General features: G+C 37.9%; 1 protein-coding gene and 1 pseudogene across 1 annotated transcript; both read right to left on the reverse strand.

The window, feature by feature from the left end:
- Positions 1–1,030: 1,030 nt before the first annotated feature.
- LOC146462406 (tetratricopeptide repeat protein 28-like) lies at positions 1,031–3,211 on the reverse strand. Its single transcript, XM_085085686.1, has 2 exons — positions 2,232–3,211; positions 1,031–1,419 (listed from the first exon to the last, which is right to left on the reverse strand). The coding sequence occupies exon 1, from the start codon at positions 3,068–3,070 to the stop codon at positions 2,234–2,236; it is 837 nt and encodes a 278-aa protein (XP_084941812.1). The 5' UTR covers positions 3,071–3,211; the 3' UTR covers positions 1,031–1,419; positions 2,232–2,233.
- Positions 3,212–3,228: 17 nt separating this feature from the next.
- Positions 3,229–5,482, reverse strand: LOC146462407 (uncharacterized; annotated as a pseudogene).
- Positions 5,483–22,659: the final 17,177 nt, after the last annotated feature.

Genomic DNA, 22,659 nt, shown 5'->3' on the forward strand with positions numbered 1-22,659 from the left:
GTGGCTTATGGTACTTTGCGAACCTTTGCCAAATGGCATTTTACGAAATAGTACTTTGTGCTGATTTCGGGTATCAAGTTGGTATCGGTATCGGCCTACCCGGTTTTGATTATTGTGTATACGACTGTTGTAAATTTGACGTTTCAACTATTTTATTGAAGATAATATTCATAGAAATAGTCAACACATTGTCTTGAAAATCTGACAATGAAATGTATGACAATCTCAACGGTGTTTGTGTAATATTTGGGCAAAACATGAAAAAAACTTGCAACAATGTATCGCTAGAAAATATCATGAATTACAATCTATTGATATCCATGTAAACCAGATAATGTAAATCTATTTTAATCATATAATATTGTATTTCAACTTTCCAACACCACATTGCGCGCTTGCTAAAAAATTACCCGAGACCACCGTGCGCGCCTAGTTCCATCAAATCCGGAAACCTTCCCATACTACAAACACAATTCTTACTTTTTTTTATTAAAAAATTTCTTGTATATATACACGCAGGGAATTCTAGAGTGCCGCCTCGGATTTTGGCCTCTGGGCCAAAACCCTGCAGGGGCAAAAAAAACAACAACGTATTGAAGCCAAATGTTACATTTCTGGTTGATCTTCAGGTCGACTACTGATTACGAGGTAAACCTTTCAAAGGCGTGAATGAACCTTACATCAGAGAGATTTAGCATCGCGTTTACGTGAGTCGGCAAACGTCACCTTTGCCGTTTCACTTTTCACGTAAAATAACGTGAACCTTTTGACTTTAGCTTTAATTTAACGAGTTTCGATGAAGCTGTTTTCCGACTCACTGAGGTGAGTTCATGAAGAAGGGTGCGGTAAGGAGTGAAATCATCTCACTGTCATGCCTAGTTTTTCAAAGTAAAAATAACTACTTACGTTTATACAAAACAGGGCCTCATGATCTTACAGAACTATGAAGCTAAAATTCAGATAAAGAATAGATCAGCTAGAACCCGATAGTGACAGTTGGTACTATCTTCTAAGTCAGAAAAAAAAAAGAAAGTCAGTTCCTTAGTATGTTTATCGCCCATGATTGATTATGGGAACGTTTTTACACGTAAAACACGCTGCTTGCATGTGCAAAACATGCGACGCAGATAATGTGCTGATGTCCACGAGCAGGTACACGCCAATTTTGTTCATGATCAGGCTTTTCGGAGCAATGGAGAAACATTCCCATGAACATGAATCAACTCCAAGGAACAAAAGTCAATGCCGGAGAGCAGGCGAACCTGTTCCCATGGGTGGTACAAGTCATCTCGCATCCCTTGACGATTTCAGTCCAAGTGTTTTTATGTCTCCGTGGATTGATCCTTCCGTTTACCAAGTTCCTGCTTCAAAGAAAAATGATGATAGTTGCCACACCCGTCTGGGGTCTTCGTAGAGTAGCTACAACAAATAATAAGAATCTGTTCAGGCGTGCGTTTCTCAAAACTCCCGAAATTATATCCACCAAGACAAAAATGAAGCGCGCAAGGATAATTAAAATGGGATCTCACCACTGGCTCACCATCATCCATCCTTTCCCAATGTAGGGTGGAATGCGAAACGTCAGTAAAAGAACAAACACAAATGTACTTCATTCTCAAGAGCTCCTTACTTATATATGTTCTCGTTCTCTCTCCCGGCCAAGAAAAATATGTGTCAAACTCATATGTTCATTTTCTCATAAAAAATAACCAATCCAAGGCCTTAAATAAGTATATGTAATCAAATGGTGAAGAGTGAAATTAGGAAATAATTTCACGCGCGTGTTGTCAAAATTCCAATAATTTCCCGAGCCTTTTACCTTTTAATATCATGGGTGACAAATTACGATCACAATCGTGGTCCGTTCCATCTTGTTTACACACGCAGGCAAAAAAAACCGCTCGAGTACTTTATCCAACTGCTGAGTACGAACCGTCTCAGGGTTTTTTGTCAACGAAATTTTCATCACACCAGTTCTCAAAAATCCTCACTCAGTTAGTTGTGCGTATTTAGCTTTTCTGCAGCGTCTTTTAATGCCGTAACTTCTTTCATCCGTAACATCTTTAAACCTGGACGCCATCTTGGCACTGAGATATAGGAAACGTTGCTATAGCAATTTTGTAATTTCACAGGTAAAATTATGAATAAACGCTGAAATTTCGCACCAAATTTAAGAGGTAATTTGTAACGTATGATATTAAACATAGAATAACCCAGGCATTTAAACTGACCTTTAATTTCGAAAATCAAATGTCACGGTGTCTCCAATCAGCATAAAAGGCGCCCACTGTCTCTCTTCTGAAAAGCCATTTCCTCTCATCCACTTCATCGTCTGGTCAAGAGAACCACTGGCACTTTCTCCACGAACAAGATGCTCATAGAAACAACTCATGAACTGCTTTGTTGCCTCGTCTTCTAGGGCCCACAGGGCAACCAACACGGAACGAGCACCAGATCCTAAGAAGGCTCGAGCGATTCCAACGACTCCTTCGGATCTAATCTGTCCACGTGCACTTTGACAGCAGCTAAGGACTACCAGTTTGGCTCTCAGACGAACTTGTGAAACTTCAGCCATTGTCAATAGGTAGTCTTGTTCTTGCGGAATCCCTTCAAAAGAGCGTGGAGGGGCAGGAGCGATTTCTCCTCTTTCGGCGTCACCATGGGCAGCGACATGAATCAAACTCACTGAATGTATGCTCTGAAGAACTGCCTGCTTAGTTGCGTGCTCTCCTAATAAAGGCTGAACTCCCAGCAGTCGTCCAATCATCTCTGCTTCCTTTTTTGCAGCAGGCAATGGGCATAACTTTTCAAGACGTCCCTTGTGATACACGTCACCAATCCTGGGTTCACCCACTATCGGTGCACCGGTTTGACTGTGATAATCGGCTGGACTGTCCTGAATCAGCTTGAGAATCGTCAAGGAAGGGACAATGCGGATTCTGAAAGTCTCTGACAAATACTTCTCATTTTCATCCTTCAAAGCTGCAAATGGAACTTTGTACAAAGGGCGATCTGGAACAATGATGATTTCAGGTTTGTCAAGTAGGTCAGCCACAGGAGCAATGATCATTTTGTAACACTGAGGAAAAGTCAGCGGCTCATCCTGATTTTCGTCTTCGTCTTCTTCTACAGGGCGGGAAGCTGCGGGGCCATTTCCTTGAGGTGACTCAGGCGCCTGTGACGGAAACAATGATCGATCTTCGCAGTGCTCTTGAGAGGGTAAAACATGAAACTTTCTGAACTTTTCTCCACCAAAGACTTCATCCACAGATCTCTCTATTTGTTTGTTAACAAAAAGTCATTGATGTCTATCTGTGGGAAAAGAATCGCTTTGTTTGGCTTAATAATCTACAAAAATAAGTGGTGACAGTAATAGAAAAAGTACAGACAGTCGCAGCTACTTTCTTTCGTCATGATTGTTTCAATACCAGCCCACGACTTTGAGTACACTGATATTTGTTGTTCCACACAATATTGAGACGACATTATGTCTCCCAAGGCTCTGGCTCGCCCAAGCTCTACAACGTGAAGCCCTTCGATATGCATACCAGAATCAAAACAAACTTGTGAGCAACTCGTAAGGAGACAAGTGCTCGTCTAGAAAGGAGATCTCGAATTCATCGTTGTCTCTTAAAAAGCCTCGCATTTCCTCGCTCTTTGTAATACTTAAATGGAGACTCTTCACTGCATCATTTATGTCTCCTTTCAACACCAAATTGTCCCATGTAAGGCTAAGGTGGTTTTTAAACTGCAGTTCAATGCTTCCAATCTCGTAACTCAATGCAAGTGCTGTTTCGTCATACTTTTTAGCCTTGGAATACTCACCGACATAGAAAAACACAGTTCCTAGATTCCCGTAATATGTTGCTTCGTCTTTCTTGTGGCCAATTTCTTTCCCGATCTGAAGGGCTTTCTGAAGATATTCTTCAGCCTTGAGATATTTACCAAGAGAACTACTCAGCGTCCCTAGGTTCCCGTAACATAATGCCTCCCCCATCTTGTGACCAATTTCCTTGTTGATTTCCAATGTTCTCTGATAACATTCCTCTGCCTTGGCACACGCGCCAAGAGATTGAAACGCTGTTCCCAGATTTCCGTAAGAAGATGCTTGTCCGCCTCTGTCCCCAATTTCTGTTCTGATCTGAAGTGCTCTCTGATGATGTTTTTCAGCCTTGACAAATTCACCGACGTCATGAAAGACATTTCCTAGGTGTTCGTAACTTGATGCTTCTTCGCTTCTGTTCCCAATTTCATTTTTGATGTGAAGTGCTTTCAAATGATATTCTTCAGCCTTTACATATTTGCCAAGACATTGAAACACAGCTCCTAGGTTTCCGTAACAGGTTGCTTCCCCCTTCTTGTTACCAATTGCTCTGTTAATCACAAGTGCGTTCTGAAGATATTCTTCAGCCATACCGTACTTACCAAGAGATCGAAATAGAGTTCCTAGATTTCCACAGCACGATGCTTCTTCTTTCTTGTCCCCAATTTTTTTTGCGATGAGAAGTGCTTCCTGAAGATATTCTTCAGACTTAACATATTCGCCAATAGAGCAAAACAGAGCTCCTAGCTTACCAGAAAATGTTGCTTCCCCGTTCTTCTGACCAATTTCTTTTGTGATTGAAAGTGCTTTCTGAATGTACTTTTCAGCCTTGACATATTCACCCAGTGACTGAAAGACATCTCCAAGGTTTCCATAAGCTGTTGCTTCTTCAACCCTGTCCCCAATTTCTTTACTGATCTGAAGTGCTCTCTGACGATATTCTTTAGCCTTGACATATTCACTGAGAGACTGAAATACAGTTCCAAGGTTTCCGTAAGCTCTTGCTTCTCCTTGTCTGTACCCAATTTCTTTACTGATCTGAACTGCCCTCTGAAGATATTCCTCAGCCTTGACATATTCACCGAAATACCAGAAAAGGGTTCCTAGATGTCCACAGTTTGCTGCTTGTCCGCGTTTATCGCCAATTTCTTCGCTGATCTTAAGTGCATTCTGAATATATTCTTTAGCCTTGAAATATTCACTGAGATATAGAAACACCGTTCCTAGGTTTCCGTAGCATTCTCCTTCTTCTGCCCTTTTCCCAATTTCTTTCGTGATACACAGTGCTTTCATGCAAAGGTCCTTTGCTTTTTCGTGTTGGCATTGAAATATATACAATTTCGCTAGCCTAATGCTTAGGATTGCTTCTTCTTCTTTTTCGCCACAGTTGTTGAGTAAGACCAGAAGCTTTCTGTCGCATGCTATCAGACTTTCGTGATCACAAATAAGAACATAGGCCTCAAACATTTGAGTATACACACAAATAGAAAACAATCTGACAAATCCTTGGTCTTTTTCCAGGGCCTTGCTATTGAGGAGAATCAAACACTCCTTGCACAACTCGATGGCTTGTGGAACACGATTGCTGTTGAGAAGCAAGTCGGAAACAATTGTACCTGTATGTATGGCTCGGCGAAGAAAGCCTTCTCTGCTTGCCATGACAGTCCGTTTCTTGAACCAACAGACAAAAATAACATCAGTTAAGTGAAACCAAGATGTGTGTTTTTGAAACTAAAGCTGCAAAAGGGCAATGATAACACGTGTCTTGCTTTTCACCTTCAGTAAACAAAACGTACCGTTTATTTGAAGTCGAGGGTTAAATACTGCTACATGAAAAGTACTCAGAGCGCTTCTTGGGAAGAGGAGCTTGAAATGGGTCAGGACTGCAGCCAAACGGTGAGGATTGAAAGTGGGGTCATAGTAAATGACTAACGGAACCGAATAAGTGAACGACTATTGCTAGATTTTTTAGTTCTAACACTGCTAACGAAGTTTCACAGCTTTGAGAAATCAGTTCTATCTTTGCAAACGCGCACCGCCATAAAGTGATTAGTCTGGAATATGCAGTTGTTCAACGGCAAACATGGTATGCACTACCTTTATTTTGTTTTCACACGCCTCATCTGGTGATACAAATAATGGATAAGTGAATTAACTCTATAGGGTATGTCAAAGTGCTTAGTGAACCCATGGCATTTCTTTATGAGCGTTAAACCGAGTAAAGAAATAGGAGATCGCAATACCCAAGACAATTGCAAACAAAAGTAGTGAGGGGCGCACCACGGTTTCCGGATTTTCGCGGTGGTTTCTCATTAATACGCGGTGGCATACATTAACGACGATGACGTCACCACCTATTGTCTTGATCACTCATTATAGGATGACGTCATATTTAAGTTTAGTCTTACCAACAGGGTATGAACTGGTTTGACAGGTTTATCAATGATGTCATGCGCTATTTTTAACTTATGGCAGTCATGGGCGGTATCACCGGTTTGACAGGTTTTCGAAGTTATTTTTGGATACATGACATCATATAGTACATACATACATACATACTTTATTGTATAGCTCCTCTTTGGAGGCCCTTCCGCCATACGTGAAAATAAAAATAATAATAATGAAAACTATTTACATTTGGATGATAATATAGAGAGAAAGAAAAAAAATACGATAAGCTCCAAGATCTACAATTTCTAAGCTAAAAAATCTGCATTCGGAAGTCTGTTTAGAAAAAGCAAATACAAATACGCGCGACACCCACGCGTGTGTCTAAGAAAAATAAAGGCACACAACTACAAATGGCCCGTTTGTCTCCTTTTGTCCCTTTTGGTGTGGTTTTGGCCTTTCAGGCCTTTGTTTGGCCTTTTCTGACACTCTATATAACCTGACTTTTACCGAAAACTCGGAGATAATGAAAAATATTTGTCGTTTGTGTTTCTCGCCTAAATTAACTAAGCACCTTTCCCGCCTAATGACTAAAAAAGATTCGTTTCAGGTTGAGCTTTGTTGAGGATTAAAGAGTTAATACAGTCTTTTGTTGTCTATGTTTATTACAGCGCTCGGATTAAGAATGTTCCGGTTCATAAATTCCTTGCTCCTAAATTGTGCGTGTTAAAACACACACACAGATTTTGCAATATGTATATCACATTAAAGTCGGTTATGTTTGATGTTGATGGCTGTCCACCTTTACTTACGTTAACAAGGATCAATGCGCTTTCGGTCTTCAGATCAGAGACTTAAGTTCTTGTGCAACCTCTCTTCACGGTCCGTTAGCCACTAATTATGCAGAAGCAGTGACTTAAACCAAAACCTAGATTTGCATAAAAACTCTACGGAAAAAGCCAATTAACTTATCAGAAACAATAGACAGCTTAAGTTCATAGAAATAATCAATTAAAACACAATCAAAACACGCGACTCTACTAAATGCTTGCTATTAAACAACGCACATTTCTTGAGAGACCTGAAAAGAACTTTATTGCCTTTAAATAGAGAATAAAAAAAATATAAAATTGTTTAACTACCAGAGATTTTGAAGGAATTAAGGTAACTCTCAACTCTATATCCGAATCGCCGAGTTTGCTTTCGTAAGTTTATAAAAGTCATCTGTTCCTATACCTCAGAACGGGTTATGTCTGATTTAATTGTTGTTTTTTTTTAAGGGAATATATTGGTTCCATTACGGCAACTTAATGTGGACAGCGGTATCGTTATCTGTAAACGTTTTTACCACGATGTCTAATTGGCGGCAAGAAAATTAAGGATAATTCAAACAGCGAATTTCAATTTTCTTTTCAAATAGTTAAATGTTATGATGACACTTGAGCTTGTCTTTTTGCACGAAAAAAATGTTACCCTCATTGAAATGGTTGTGTAAACATGCAATAGATTGTTAGTACTTATCCGTTAATGAGTTCATTTTTTAGAAAAATGATTTTCCAATGATGCAATTGGTAGCCTATTGGCGTTGATGCAATTTCTCGAAATGAATGCCAAAAGGAGCCCTGTTAATGCTTTTGAATGTCAATACATATGCAAATGTCGTCCTCTTCTTACTCCTCCTCCTCCTCCTCGGGGAAAACCACCACCACCACCACCAGTGGTGGTGGTGGTGGTGGTGGAGGTGGACGTGGCGGTGCTGGAAGTTTTCCCCGAGGAAAAGGAGGAAGAGTAAGAAGAAGAGCAGGAGAAAGAGGAGGAGGGAAACAATACAAATGAGGAGAAGGAGGAGGAGGAGGAAAAGGAGGCAAGGTCAGCAAAAACAGAAAAACACCTTTTGCGTTCATTTATAGAAAATATTTGCTCGTGTCAATGGGTGTTTTGTTAAGGTGAACATATAACCAAAAATAAACTTCAGTTACACCAAAGAAACCTCCAAGAACGATATTTGCATATAGCCTCCCAAGGGAGCAGGGATAAAGAAATAGCCCACAAAGCATGAAGTCACTTTTGGATCAAAACTAAAAAAAAAACTAAAAAATTTTGCCAGGGCTTTGTTTGTACTTAAAAATGATTCCCAAGTGATGTTTTCAACACCACAAGGTCCCTAGGGACTTAAACAAGTGAAAAAAAATGACTTAAAAATTTTTCAAAATTTGGTCATTTTTTGGACTTTTTGCCCCCATCCCCCCTTAGAAAAAATTCAATTTTGGGACCCAGAAAAAATATTGGTGTAAAAGGTTCCAATCGATTCAGCTTGTCCTAAAATGTCTCCCGGGATACTTCTTAGGCCTCCCAAGGGAACAGGTATAAAGAAATAGCCCACAAAGCATGAAGTCACTTTTGGATCAAAACTGAAAAAAACTAAAAAATTTTGCCAGGGCTTTGTTTGTACTTAAAAATGATTCCCAAGTGATGTTTTCAACACCACAAGGTCCCTAGGGACTTAAACAAGTGAAAAACAATGACTTGAAAATTTTTCAAAATTTGGTCATTTTTTGGACTTTTTGCCCCCATCCCCCCTTAGAAAAAATTCAATTTTGGGACCCAGAAAAAATATTGGTGTAAAAGGTTCCAATCGATTCAGCTTGTCCTAAAATGTCTCCCGGGATACTTCTTAGGCCTCCCAAGGGAACAGGTATAAAGAAATAGCCCACAAAGCATGAAGTCACTTTTGGATCAAAACTGAAAAAAACTAAAAAATTTTCCCAGGGCTTTGTTTGTACTTAAAAATCATTCCCGAGTGATGTTTTCAACACCACAAGGTCCCTAGGGACTTAAACAAGTGAAAAAAAATGACTTGAAAATTTTTCAAAATTTGGTCATTTTTTGGACTTTTTGCCCCCATCCCCCCTTAGAAAAAATTCAATTTTGGGACCCAGAAACAATATTGGTGTAAAAGGTTCCAATCGATTCAGCTTGTCCTAAAATGTCTCCCGGGATACTTCTTAGGCCTCCCAAGGGAACAGGTATAAAGAAATAGCCCACAAAGCATGAAGTCACTTTTGGATCAAAACTGAAAAAAACTAAAAAATTTTGCCAGGGCTTTGTTTGTACTTAAAAATGATTCCCAAGTGATGTTTTCAACACCACAAGGTCCCTAGGGACTTAAACAAGTGAAAAAAAATGACTTGAAAATTTTTCAAAATTTGGTCATTTTTTGGACTTTTTGCCCCCATCCCCCCTTAGAAAAAATTCAATTTTGGGACCCAGAAAAAATATTGGTGTAAAAGGTTCCAATCGATTCAGCTTGTCCTAAAATGTCTCCCGGGATACTTCTTAGGCCTCCCAAGGGAACAGGTATAAAGAAATAGCCCACAAAGCATGAAGTCACTTTTGGATCAAAACTGAAAAAAACTAAAAAATTTTGCCAGGGCTTTGTTTGTACTTAAAAATGATTCCCAAGTGATGTTTTCAACACCACAAGGTCCCTAGGGACTTAAACAAGTGAAAAAAAATGACTTGAAAATTTTTCAAAATTTGGTCATTTTTTGGACTTTTTGCCCCCATCCCCCCTTAGAAAAAATTCAATTTTGGGACCCAGAAAAAATATTGGTGTAAAAGGTTCCAATCGATTCAGCTTGTCCTAAAATGTCTCCCGGGATACTTCTTAGGCCTCCCAAGGGAACAGGTATAAAGAAATAGCCCACAAAGCATGAAGTCACTTTTGGATCAAAACTGAAAAAAACTAAAAAATTTTGCCAGGGCTTTGTTTGTACTTAAAAATGATTCCCAAGTGATGTTTTCAACACCACAAGGTCCCTAGGGACTTAAACAAGTGAAAAAAAATGACTTGAAAATTTTTCAAAATTTGGTCATTTTTTGGACTTTTTGCCCCCATCCCCCCTTAGAAAAAATTCAATTTTGGGACCCAGAAAAAATATTGGTGTAAAAGGTTCCAATCGATTCAGCTTGTCCTAAAATGTCTCCCGGGATACTTCTTAGGCCTCCCAAGGGAACAGGTATAAAGAAATAGCCCACAAAGCATGAAGTCACTTTTGGATCAAAACTGAAAAAAACTAAAAAATTTTGCCAGGGCTTTGTTTGTACTTAAAAATGATTCCCAAGTGATGTTTTCAACACCACAAGGTCCCTAGGGACTTAAACAAGTGAAAAAAAATGACTTGAAAATTTTTCAAAATTTGGTCATTTTTTGGACTTTTTGCCCCCATCCCCCCTTAGAAAAAATTCAATTTTGGGACCCAGAAAAAATATTGGTGTAAAAGGTTCCAATCGATTCAGCTTGTCCTAAAATGTCTCCCGGGATACTTCTTAGGCCTCCCAAGGGAACAGGTATAAAGAAATAGCCCACAAAGCATGAAGTCACTTTTGGATCAAAACTGAAAAAAACTAAAAAATTTTGCCAGGGCTTTGTTTGTACTTAAAAATCATTCCCAAGTGATGTTTTCAACACCACAAGGTCCCTAGGGACTTAAACAAGTGAAAAAAAATGACTTGAAAATTTTTCAAAATTTGGTCATTTTTTGGACTTTTTGCCCCCATCCCCCCTTAGAAAAAATTCAATTTTGGGACCCAGAAAAAATATTGGTGTAAAAGGTTCCAATCGATTCAGCTTGTCCTAAAATGTCTCCCGGGATACTTCTTAGGCCTCCCAAGGGAACAGGTATAAAGAAATAGCCCACAAAGCATGAAGTCACTTTTGGATCAAAACTGAAAAAAACTAAAAAATTTTGCCAGGGCTTTGTTTGTACTTAAAAATGATTCCCAAGTGATGTTTTCAACACCACAAGGTCCCTAGGGACTTAAACAAGTGAAAAAAAATGACTTGAAAATTTTTCAAAATTTGGTCATTTTTTGGACTTTTTGCCCCCATCCCCCCTTAGAAAAAATTCAATTTTGGGACCCAGAAAAAATATTGGTGTAAAAGGTTCCAATCGATTCAGCTTGTCCTAAAATGTCTCCCGGGATACTTCTTAGGCCTCCCAAGGGAACAGGTATAAAGAAATAGCCCACAAAGCATGAAGTCACTTTTGGATCAAAACTGAAAAAAACTAAAAAATTTTGCCAGGGCTTTGTTTGTACTTAAAAATGATTCCCAAGTGATGTTTTCAACACCACAAGGTCCCTAGGGACTTAAACAAGTGAAAAAAAATGACTTGAAAATTTTTCAAAATTTGGTCATTTTTTGGACTTTTTGCCCCCATCCCCCCTTAGAAAAAATTCAATTTTGGGACCCAGAAAAAATATTGGTGTAAAAGGTTCCAATCGATTCAGCTTGTCCTAAAATGTCTCCCGGGATACTTCTTAGGCCTCCCAAGGGAACAGGTATAAAGAAATAGCCCACAAAGCATGAAGTCACTTTTGGATCAAAACTGAAAAAAACTAAAAAATTTTGCCAGGGCTTTGTTTGTACTTAAAAATGATTCCCAAGTGATGTTTTCAACACCACAAGGTCCCTAGGGACTTAAACAAGTGAAAAAAAATGACTTGAAAATTTTTCAAAATTTGGTCATTTTTTGGACTTTTTGCCCCCATCCCCCCTTAGAAAAAATTCAATTTTGGGACCCAGAAAAAATATTGGTGTAAAAGGTTCCAATCGATTCAGCTTGTCCTAAAATGTCTCCCGGGATACTTCTTAGGCCTCCCAAGGGAACAGGTATAAAGAAATAGCCCACAAAGCATGAAGTCACTTTTGGATCAAAACTGAAAAAAACTAAAAAATTTTGCCAGGGCTTTGTTTGTACTTAAAAATGATTCCCAAGTGATGTTTTCAACACCACAAGGTCCCTAGGGACTTAAACAAGTGAAAAAAAATGACTTGAAAATTTTTCAAAATTTGGTCATTTTTTGGACTTTTTGCCCCCATCCCCCCTTAGAAAAAATTCAATTTTGGGACCCAGAAAAAATATTGGTGTAAAAGGTTCCAATCGATTCAGCTTGTCCTAAAATGTCTCCCGGGATACTTCTTAGGCCTCCCAAGGGAACAGGTATAAAGAAATAGCCCACAAAGCATGAAGTCACTTTTGGATCAAAACTGAAAAAAACTAAAAAATTTTGCCAGGGCTTTGTTTGTACTTAAAAATGATTCCCAAGTGATGTTTTCAACACCACAAGGTCCCTAGGGACTTAAACAAGTGAAAAAAAATGACTTGAAAATTTTTCAAAATTTGGTCATTTTTTGGACTTTTTGCCCCCATCCCCCCTTAGAAAAAATTCAATTTTGGGACCCAGAAAAAATATTGGTGTAAAAGGTTCCAATCGATTCAGCTTGTCCTAAAATGTCTCCCGGGATACTTCTTAGGCCTCCCAAGGGAACAGGTATAAAGAAATAGCCCACAAAGCATGAAGTCACTTTTGGATCAAAACTGAAAAAAACTAAAAAATTTTGCCAGGGCTTTGTTTGTACTTAAAAATGATTCCCAAGTGATGTTTTCAACACCACAAGGTCCCTAGGGACTTAAACAAGTGAAAAAAAATGACTTGAAAATTTTTCAAAATTTGGTCATTTTTTGGACTTTTTGCCCCCATCCCCCCTTAGAAAAAATTCAATTTTGGGACCCAGAAAAAATATTGGTGTAAAAGGTTCCAATCGATTCAGCTTGTCCTAAAATGTCTCCCGGGATACTTCTTAGGCCTCCCAAGGGAACAGGTATAAAGAAATAGCCCACAAAGCATGAAGTCACTTTTGGATCAAAACTGAAAAAAACTAAAAAATTTTGCCAGGGCTTTGTTTGTACTTAAAAATGATTCCCAAGTGATGTTTTCAACACCACAAGGTCCCTAGGGACTTAAACAAGTGAAAAAAAATGACTTGAAAATTTTTCAAAATTTGGTCATTTTTTGGACTTTTTGCCCCCATCCCCCCTTAGAAAAAATTCAATTTTGGGACCCAGAAAAAATATTGGTGTAAAAGGTTCCAATCGATTCAGCTTGTCCTAAAATGTCTCCCGGGATACTTCTTAGGCCTCCCAAGGGAACAGGTATAAAGAAATAGCCCACAAAGCATGAAGTCACTTTTGGATCAAAACTGAAAAAAACTAAAAAATTTTGCCAGGGCTTTGTTTGTACTTAAAAATGATTCCCAAGTGATGTTTTCAACACCACAAGGTCCCTAGGGACTTAAACAAGTGAAAAAAAATGACTTGAAAATTTTTCAAAATTTGGTCATTTTTTGGACTTTTTGCCCCCATCCCCCCTTAGAAAAAATTCAATTTTGGGACCCAGAAAAAATATTGGTGTAAAAGGTTCCAATCGATTCAGCTTGTCCTAAAATGTCTCCCGGGATACTTCTTAGGCCTCCCAAGGGAACAGGTATAAAGAAATAGCCCACAAAGCATGAAGTCACTTTTGGATCAAAACTGAAAAAAACTAAAAAATTTTGCCAGGGCTTTGTTTGTACTTAAAAATGATTCCCAAGTGATGTTTTCAACACCACAAGGTCCCTAGGGACTTAAACAAGTGAAAAAAAATGACTTGAAAATTTTTCAAAATTTGGTCATTTTTTGGACTTTTTGCCCCCATCCCCCCTTAGAAAAAATTCAATTTTGGGACCCAGAAAAAATATTGGTGTAAAAGGTTCCAATCGATTCAGCTTGTCCTAAAATGTCTCCCGGGATACTTCTTAGGCCTCCCAAGGGAACAGGTATAAAGAAATAGCCCACAAAGCATGAAGTCACTTTTGGATCAAAACTGAAAAAAACTAAAAAATTTTGCCAGGGCTTTGTTTGTACTTAAAAATGATTCCCAAGTGATGTTTTCAACACCACAAGGTCCCTAGGGACTTAAACAAGTGAAAAAAAATGACTTGAAAATTTTTCAAAATTTGGTCATTTTTTGGACTTTTTGCCCCCATCCCCCCTTAGAAAAAATTCAATTTTGGGACCCAGAAAAAATATTGGTGTAAAAGGTTCCAATCGATTCAGCTTGTCCTAAAATGTCTCCCGGGATACTTCTTAGGCCTCCCAAGGGAACAGGTATAAAGAAATAGCCCACAAAGCATGAAGTCACTTTTGGATCAAAACTGAAAAAAACTAAAAAATTTTGCCAGGGCTTTGTTTGTACTTAAAAATGATTCCCAAGTGATGTTTTCAACACCACAAGGTCCCTAGGGACTTAAACAAGTGAAAAAAAATGACTTGAAAATTTTTCAAAATTTGGTCATTTTTTGGACTTTTTGCCCCCATCCCCCCTTAGAAAAAATTCAATTTTGGGACCCAGAAAAAATATTGGTGTAAAAGGTTCCAATCGATTCAGCTTGTCCTAAAATGTCTCCCGGGATACTTCTTAGGCCTCCCAAGGGAACAGGTATAAAGAAATAGCCCACAAAGCATGAAGTCACTTTTGGATCAAAACTGAAAAAAACTAAAAAATTTTGCCAGGGCTTTGTTTGTACTTAAAAATGATTCCCAAGTGATGTTTTCAACACCACAAGGTCCCTAGGGACTTAAACAAGTGAAAAAAAATGACTTGAAAATTTTTCAAAATTTGGTCATTTTTTGGACTTTTTGCCCCCATCCCCCCTTAGAAAAAATTCAATTTTGGGACCCAGAAAAAATATTGGTGTAAAAGGTTCCAATCGATTCAGCTTGTCCTAAAATGTCTCCCGGGATACTTCTTAGGCCTCCCAAGGGAACAGGTATAAAGAAATAGCCCACAAAGCATGAAGTCACTTTTGGATCAAAACTGAAAAAAACTAAAAAATTTTGCCAGGGCTTTGTTTGTACTTAAAAATGATTCCCAAGTGATGTTTTCAACACCACAAGTTCCCTAGGGACTTAAACAAGTGAAAAAAAATGACTTGAAAATTTTTCAAAATTTGGTCATTTTTTGGACTTTTTGCCCCCATCCCCCCTTAGAAAAAATTCAATTTTGGGACCCAGAAAAAATATTGGTGTAAAAGGTTCCAATCGATTCAGCTTGTCCTAAAATGTCTCCCGGGATACTTCTTAGGCCTCCCAAGGGAACAGGTATAAAGAAATAGCCCACAAAGCATGAAGTCACTTTTGGATCAAAACTGAAAAAAACTAAAAAATTTTGCCAGGGCTTTGTTTGTACTTAAAAATGATTCCCAAGTGATGTTTTCAACACCACAAGGTCCCTAGGGACTTAAACAAGTGAAAAAAAATGACTTGAAAATTTTTCAAAATTTGGTCGTTTTTTGGACTTTTTGCCCCCATCCCCCCTTAGAAAAAATTCAATTTTGGGACCCAGAAAAAATATTGGTGTAAAAGGTTCCAATCGATTCAGCTTGTCCTAAAATGTCTCCCGGGATACTTCTTAGGCCTCCCAAGGGAACAGGTATAAAGAAATAGCCCACAAAGCATGAAGTCACTTTTGGATCAAAACTGAAAAAAACTAAAAAATTTTGCCAGGGCTTTGTTTGTACTTAAAAATGATTCCCAAGTGATGTTTTCAACACCACAAGGTCCCTAGGGACTTAAACAAGTGAAAAAAAATGACTTGAAAATTTTTCAAAATTTGGTCATTTTTTGGACTTTTTGCCCCCATCCCCCCTTAGAAAAAATTCAATTTTGGGACCCAGAAAAAATATTGGTGTAAAAGGTTCCAATCGATTCAGCTTGTCCTAAAATGTCTCCCGGGATACTTCTTAGGCCTCCCAAGGGAACAGGTATAAAGAAATAGCCCACAAAGCATGAAGTCACTTTTGGATCAAAACTGAAAAAAACTAAAAAATTTTGCCAGGGCTTTGTTTGTACTTAAAAATGATTCCCAAGTGATGTTTTCAACACCACAAGGTCCCTAGGGACTTAAACAAGTGAAAAAAAATGACTTGAAAATTTTTCAAAATTTGGTCGTTTTTTGGACTTTTTGCCCCCATCCCCCCTTAGAAAAAATTCAATTTTGGGACCCAGAAAAAATATTGGTGTAAAAGGTTCCAATCGATTCAGCTTGTCCTAAAATGTCTCCCGGGATACTTCTTAGGCCTCCCAAGGGAACAGGTATAAAGAAATAGCCCACAAAGCATGAAGTCACTTTTGGATCAAAACTGAAAAAAACTAAAAAATTTTGCCAGGGCTTTGTTTGTACTTAAAAATGATTCCCAAGTGATGTTTTCAACACCACAAGGTCCCTAGGGACTTAAACAAGTGAAAAAAAATGACTTGAAAATTTTTCAAAATTTGGTCATTTTTTGGACTTTTTGCCCCCATCCCCCCTTAGAAAAAATTCAATTTTGGGACCCAGAAAAAATATTGGTGTAAAAGGTTCCAATCGATTCAGCTTGTCCTAAAATGTCTCCCGGGATACTTCTTAGGCCTCCCAAGGGAACAGGTATAAAGAAATAGCCCACAAAGCATGAAGTCACTTTTGGATCAAAACTGAAAAAAACTAAAAAATTTTGCCAGGGCTTTGTTTGTACTTAAAAATGATTCCCAAGTGATGTTTTCAACACCACAAGGTCCCTAGGGACTTAAACAAGTGAAAAAAAATGACTTGAAAATTTTTCAAAATTTGGTCATTTTTTGGACTTTTTGCCCCCATCCCCCCTTAGAAAAAATTCAATTTTGGGACCCAGAAAAAATATTGGTGTAAAAGGTTCCAATCGATTCAGCTTGTCCTAAAATGTCTCCCGGGATACTTCTTAGGCCTCCCAAGGGAACAGGTATAAAGAAATAGCCCACAAAGCATGAAGTCACTTTTGGATCAAAACTGAAAAAAACTAAAAAATTTTGCCAGGGCTTTGTTTATACTTAAAAATGATTCCCAAGTGATGTTTTCAACACCACAAGGTCCCTAGGGACTTAAACAAGTGAAAAAAAATGACTTGAAAATTTTTCAAAATTTGGTCGTTTTTTGGACTTTTTGCCCCCATCCCCCCTTAGAAAAAATTCAATTTTGGGACCCAGAAAAAATATTGGTGTAAAAGGTTCCAATCGATTCAGCTTGTCCTAAAATGTCTCCCGGGATACTTCTTAGGCCTCCCAAGGGAACAGGTATAAAGAAATAGCCCACAAAGCATGAAGTCACTTTTGGATCAAAACTGAAAAAAACTAAAAAATTTTGCCAGGGCTTTGTTTGTACTTAAAAATGATTCCCAAGTGATGTTTTCAACACCACAAGGTCCCTAGGGACTTAAACAAGTGAAAAAAAATGACTTGAAAATTTTTCAAAATTTGGTCATTTTTTGGACTTTTTGCCCCCATCCCCCCTTAGAAAAAATTCAATTTTGGGACCCAGAAAAAATATTGGTGTAAAAGGTTCCAATCGATTCAGCTTGTCCTAAAATGTCTCCCGGGATACTTCTTAGGCCTCCCAAGGGAACAGGTATAAAGAAATAGCCCACAAAGCATGAAGTCACTTTTGGATCAAAACTGAAAAAAACTAAAAAATTTTGCCAGGGCTTTGTTTGTACTTAAAAATGATTCCCAAGTGATGTTTTCAACACCACAAGGTCCCTAGGGACTTAAACAAGTGAAAAAAAATGACTTGAAAATTTTTCAAAATTTGGTCATTTTTTGGACTTTTTGCCCCCATCCCCCCTTAGAAAAAATTCAATTTTGGGACCCAGAAAAAATATTGGTGTAAAAGGTTCCAATCGATTCAGCTTGTCCTAAAATGTCTCCCGGGATACTTCTTAGGCCTCCCAAGGGAACAGGTATAAAGAAATAGCCCACAAAGCATGAAGTCACTTTTGGATCAAAACTGAAAAAAACTAAAAAATTTTGCCAGGGCTTTGTTTATACTTAAAAATGATTCCCAAGTGATGTTTTCAACACCACAAGGTCCCTAGGGACTTAAACAAGTGAAAAAAAATGACTTGAAAATTTTTCAAAATTTGGTCATTTTTTGGACTTTTTGCCCCCATCCCCCCTTAGAAAAAATTCAATTTTGGGACCCAGAAAAAATATTGGTGTAAAAGGTTCCAATCGATTCAGCTTGTCCTAAAATGTCTCCCGGGATACTTCTTAGGCCTCCCAAGGGAACAGGTATAAAGAAATAGCCCACAAAGCATGAAGTCACTTTTGGATCAAAACTGAAAAAAACTAAAAAATTTTGCCAGGGCTTTGTTTGTACTTAAAAATGATTCCCAAGTGATGTTTTCAACACCACAAGGTCCCTAGGGACTTAAACAAGTGAAAAAAAATGACTTGAAAATTTTTCAAAATTTGGTCATTTTTTGGACTTTTTGCCCCCATCCCCCCTTAGAAAAAATTCAATTTTGGGACCCAGAAAAAATATTGGTGTAAAAGGTTCCAATCGATTCAGCTTGTCCTAAAATGTCTCCCGGGATACTTCTTAGGCCTCCCAAGGGAACAGGTATAAAGAAATAGCCCACAAAGCATGAAGTCACTTTTGGATCAAAACTGAAAAAAACTAAAAAATTTTGCCAGGGCTTTGTTTGTACTTAAAAATGATTCCCAAGTGATGTTTTCAACACCACAAGGTCCCTAGGGACTTAAACAAGTGAAAAAAAATGACTTGAAAATTTTTCAAAATTTGGTCATTTTTTGGACTTTTTGCCCCCATCCCCCCTTAGAAAAAATTCAATTTTGGGACCCAGAAAAAATATTGGTGTAAAAGGTTCCAATCGATTCAGCTTGTCCTAAAATGTCTCCCGGGATACTTCTTAGGCCTCCCAAGGGAACAGGTATAAAGAAATAGCCCACAAAGCATGAAGTCACTTTTGGATCAAAACTGAAAAAAACTAAAAAATTTTGCCAGGGCTTTGTTTGTACTTAAAAATGATTCCCAAGTGATGTTTTCAACACCACAAGGTCCCTAGGGACTTAAACAAGTGAAAAAAAATGACTTGAAAATTTTTCAAAATTTGGTCATTTTTTGGACTTTTTGCCCCCATCCCCCCTTAGAAAAAATTCAATTTTGGGACCCAGAAAAAATATTGGTGTAAAAGGTTCCAATCGATTCAGCTTGTCCTAAAATGTCTCCCGGGATACTTCTTAGGCCTCCCAAGGGAACAGGTATAAAGAAATAGCCCACAAAGCATGAAGTCACTTTTGGATCAAAACTGAAAAAAACTAAAAAATTTTGCCAGGGCTTTGTTTGTACTTAAAAATGATTCCCAAGTGATGTTTTCAACACCACAAGGTCCCTAGGGACTTAAACAAGTGAAAAAAAATGACTTGAAAATTTTTCAAAATTTGGTCATTTTTTGGACTTTTTGCCCCCATCCCCCCTTAGAAAAAATTCAATTTTGGGACCCAGAAAAAATATTGGTGTAAAAGGTTCCAATCGATTCAGCTTGTCCTAAAATGTCTCCCGGGATACTTCTTAGGCCTCCCAAGGGAACAGGTATAAAGAAATAGCCCACAAAGCATGAAGTCACTTTTGGATCAAAACTGAAAAAAACTAAAAAATTTTGCCAGGGCTTTGTTTGTACTTAAAAATGATTCCCAAGTGATGTTTTCAACACCACAAGGTCCCTAGGGACTTAAACAAGTGAAAAAAAATGACTTGAAAATTTTTCAAAATTTGGTCATTTTTTGGACTTTTTGCCCCCATCCCCCCTTAGAAAAAATTCAATTTTGGGACCCAGAAAAAATATTGGTGTAAAAGGTTCCAATCGATTCAGCTTGTCCTAAAATGTCTCCCGGGATACTTCTTAGGCCTCCCAAGGGAACAGGTATAAAGAAATAGCCCACAAAGCATGAAGTCACTTTTGGATCAAAACTGAAAAAAACTAAAAAATTTTGCCAGGGCTTTGTTTGTACTTAAAAATGATTCCCAAGTGATGTTTTCAACACCACAAGGTCCCTAGGGACTTAAACAAGTGAAAAAAAATGACTTGAAAATTTTTCAAAATTTGGTCATTTTTTGGACTTTTTGCCCCCATCCCCCCTTAGAAAAAATTCAATTTTGGGACCCAGAAAAAATATTGGTGTAAAAGGTTCCAATCGATTCAGCTTGTCCTAAAATGTCTCCCGGGATACTTCTTAGGCCTCCCAAGGGAACAGGTATAAAGAAATAGCCCACAAAGCATGAAGTCACTTTTGGATCAAAACTGAAAAAAACTAAAAAATTTTGCCAGGGCTTTGTTTGTACTTAAAAATGATTCCCAAGTGATGTTTTCAACACCACAAGGTCCCTAGGGACTTAAACAAGTGAAAAAAAATGACTTGAAAATTTTTCAAAATTTGGTCATTTTTTGGACTTTTTGCCCCCATCCCCCCTTAGAAAAAATTCAATTTTGGGACCCAGAAAAAATATTGGTGTAAAAGGTTCCAATCGATTCAGCTTGTCCTAAAATGTCTCCCGGGATACTTCTTAGGCCTCCCAAGGGAACAGGTATAAAGAAATAGCCCACAAAGCATGAAGTCACTTTTGGATCAAAACTGAAAAAAACTAAAAAATTTTGCCAGGGCTTTGTTTGTACTTAAAAATGATTCCCAAGTGATGTTTTCAACACCACAAGGTCCCTAGGGACTTAAACAAGTGAAAAAAAATGACTTGAAAATTTTTCAAAATTTGGTCATTTTTTGGACTTTTTGCCCCCATCCCCCCTTAGAAAAAATTCAATTTTGGGACCCAGAAAAAATATTGGTGTAAAAGGTTCCAATCGATTCAGCTTGTCCTAAAATGTCTCCCGGGATACTTCTTAGGCCTCCCAAGGGAACAGGTATAAAGAAATAGCCCACAAAGCATGAAGTCACTTTTGGATCAAAACTGAAAAAAACTAAAAAATTTTGCCAGGGCTTTGTTTGTACTTAAAAATGATTCCCAAGTGATGTTTTCAACACCACAAGGTCCCTAGGGACTTAAACAAGTGAAAAAAAATGACTTGAAAATTTTTCAAAATTTGGTCATTTTTTGGACTTTTTGCCCCCATCCCCCCTTAGAAAAAATTCAATTTTGGGACCCAGAAAAAATATTGGTGTAAAAGGTTCCAATCGATTCAGCTTGTCCTAAAATGTCTCCCGGGATACTTCTTAGGCCTCCCAAGGGAACAGGTATAAAGAAATAGCCCACAAAGCATGAAGTCACTTTTGGATCAAAACTGAAAAAAACTAAAAAATTTTGCCAGGGCTTTGTTTGTACTTAAAAATGATTCCCAAGTGATGTTTTCAACACCACAAGGTCCCTAGGGACTTAAACAAGTGAAAAAAAATGACTTGAAAATTTTTCAAAATTTGGTCATTTTTTGGACTTTTTGCCCCCATCCCCCCTTAGAAAAAATTCAATTTTGGGACCCAGAAAAAATATTGGTGTAAAAGGTTCCAATCGATTCAGCTTGTCCTAAAATGTCTCCCGGGATACTTCTTAGGCCTCCCAAGGGAACAGGTATAAAGAAATAGCCCACAAAGCATGAAGTCACTTTTGGATCAAAACTGAAAAAAACTAAAAAATTTTGCCAGGGCTTTGTTTGTACTTAAAAATGATTCCCAAGTGATGTTTTCAACACCACAAGGTCCCTAGGGACTTAAACAAGTGAAAAAAAATGACTTGAAAATTTTTCAAAATTTGGTCATTTTTTGGACTTTTTGCCCCCATCCCCCCTTAGAAAAAATTCAATTTTGGGACCCAGAAAAAATATTGGTGTAAAAGGTTCCAATCGATTCAGCTTGTCCTAAAATGTCTCCCGGGATACTTCTTAGGCCTCCCAAGGGAACAGGTATAAAGAAATAGCCCACAAAGCATGAAGTCACTTTTGGATCAAAACTGAAAAAAACTAAAAAATTTTGCCAGGGCTTTGTTTGTACTTAAAAATGATTCCCAAGTGATGTTTTCAACACCACAAGGTCCCTAGGGACTTAAACAAGTGAAAAAAAATGACTTGAAAATTTTTCAAAATTTGGTCATTTTTTGGACTTTTTGCCCCCATCCCCCCTTAGAAAAAATTCAATTTTGGGACCCAGAAAAAATATTGGTGTAAAAGGTTCCAATCGATTCAGCTTGTCCTAAAATGTCTCCCGGGATACTTCTTAGGCCTCCCAAGGGAACAGGTATAAAGAAATAGCCCACAAAGCATGAAGTCACTTTTGGATCAAAACTGAAAAAAACTAAAAAATTTTGCCAGGGCTTTGTTTGTACTTAAAAATGATTCCCAAGTGATGTTTTCAACACCACAAGGTCCCTAGGGACTTAAACAAGTGAAAAAAAATGACTTGAAAATTTTTCAAAATTTGGTCATTTTTTGGACTTTTTGCCCCCATCCCCCCTTAGAAAAAATTCAATTTTGGGACCCAGAAAAAATATTGGTGTAAAAGGTTCCAATCGATTCAGCTTGTCCTAAAATGTCTCCCGGGATACTTCTTAGGCCTCCCAAGGGAACAGGTATAAAGAAATAGCCCACAAAGCATGAAGTCACTTTTGGATCAAAACTGAAAAAAACTAAAAAATTTTGCCAGGGCTTTGTTTGTACTTAAAAATGATTCCCAAGTGATGTTTTCAACACCACAAGGTCCCTAGGGACTTAAACAAGTGAAAAAAAATGACTTGAAAATTTTTCAAAATTT

Source organism: Pavona decussata, unplaced genomic scaffold, assembly GCF_977016875.1.
Source record: "Pavona decussata unplaced genomic scaffold, jaPavDecu1.1 SCAFFOLD_189, whole genome shotgun sequence".
NCBI lineage: Eukaryota > Metazoa > Cnidaria > Anthozoa > Scleractinia > Agariciidae > Pavona > Pavona decussata.

Bases quoted from the DNA above. Each gene is read 5' to 3' on its own strand.
- LOC146462406 (XM_085085686.1), bottom strand. From the start codon at position 3,070: ATGATCATTGCTCCTGTGGCTGACCTACTTGACAAACCTGAAATCATC.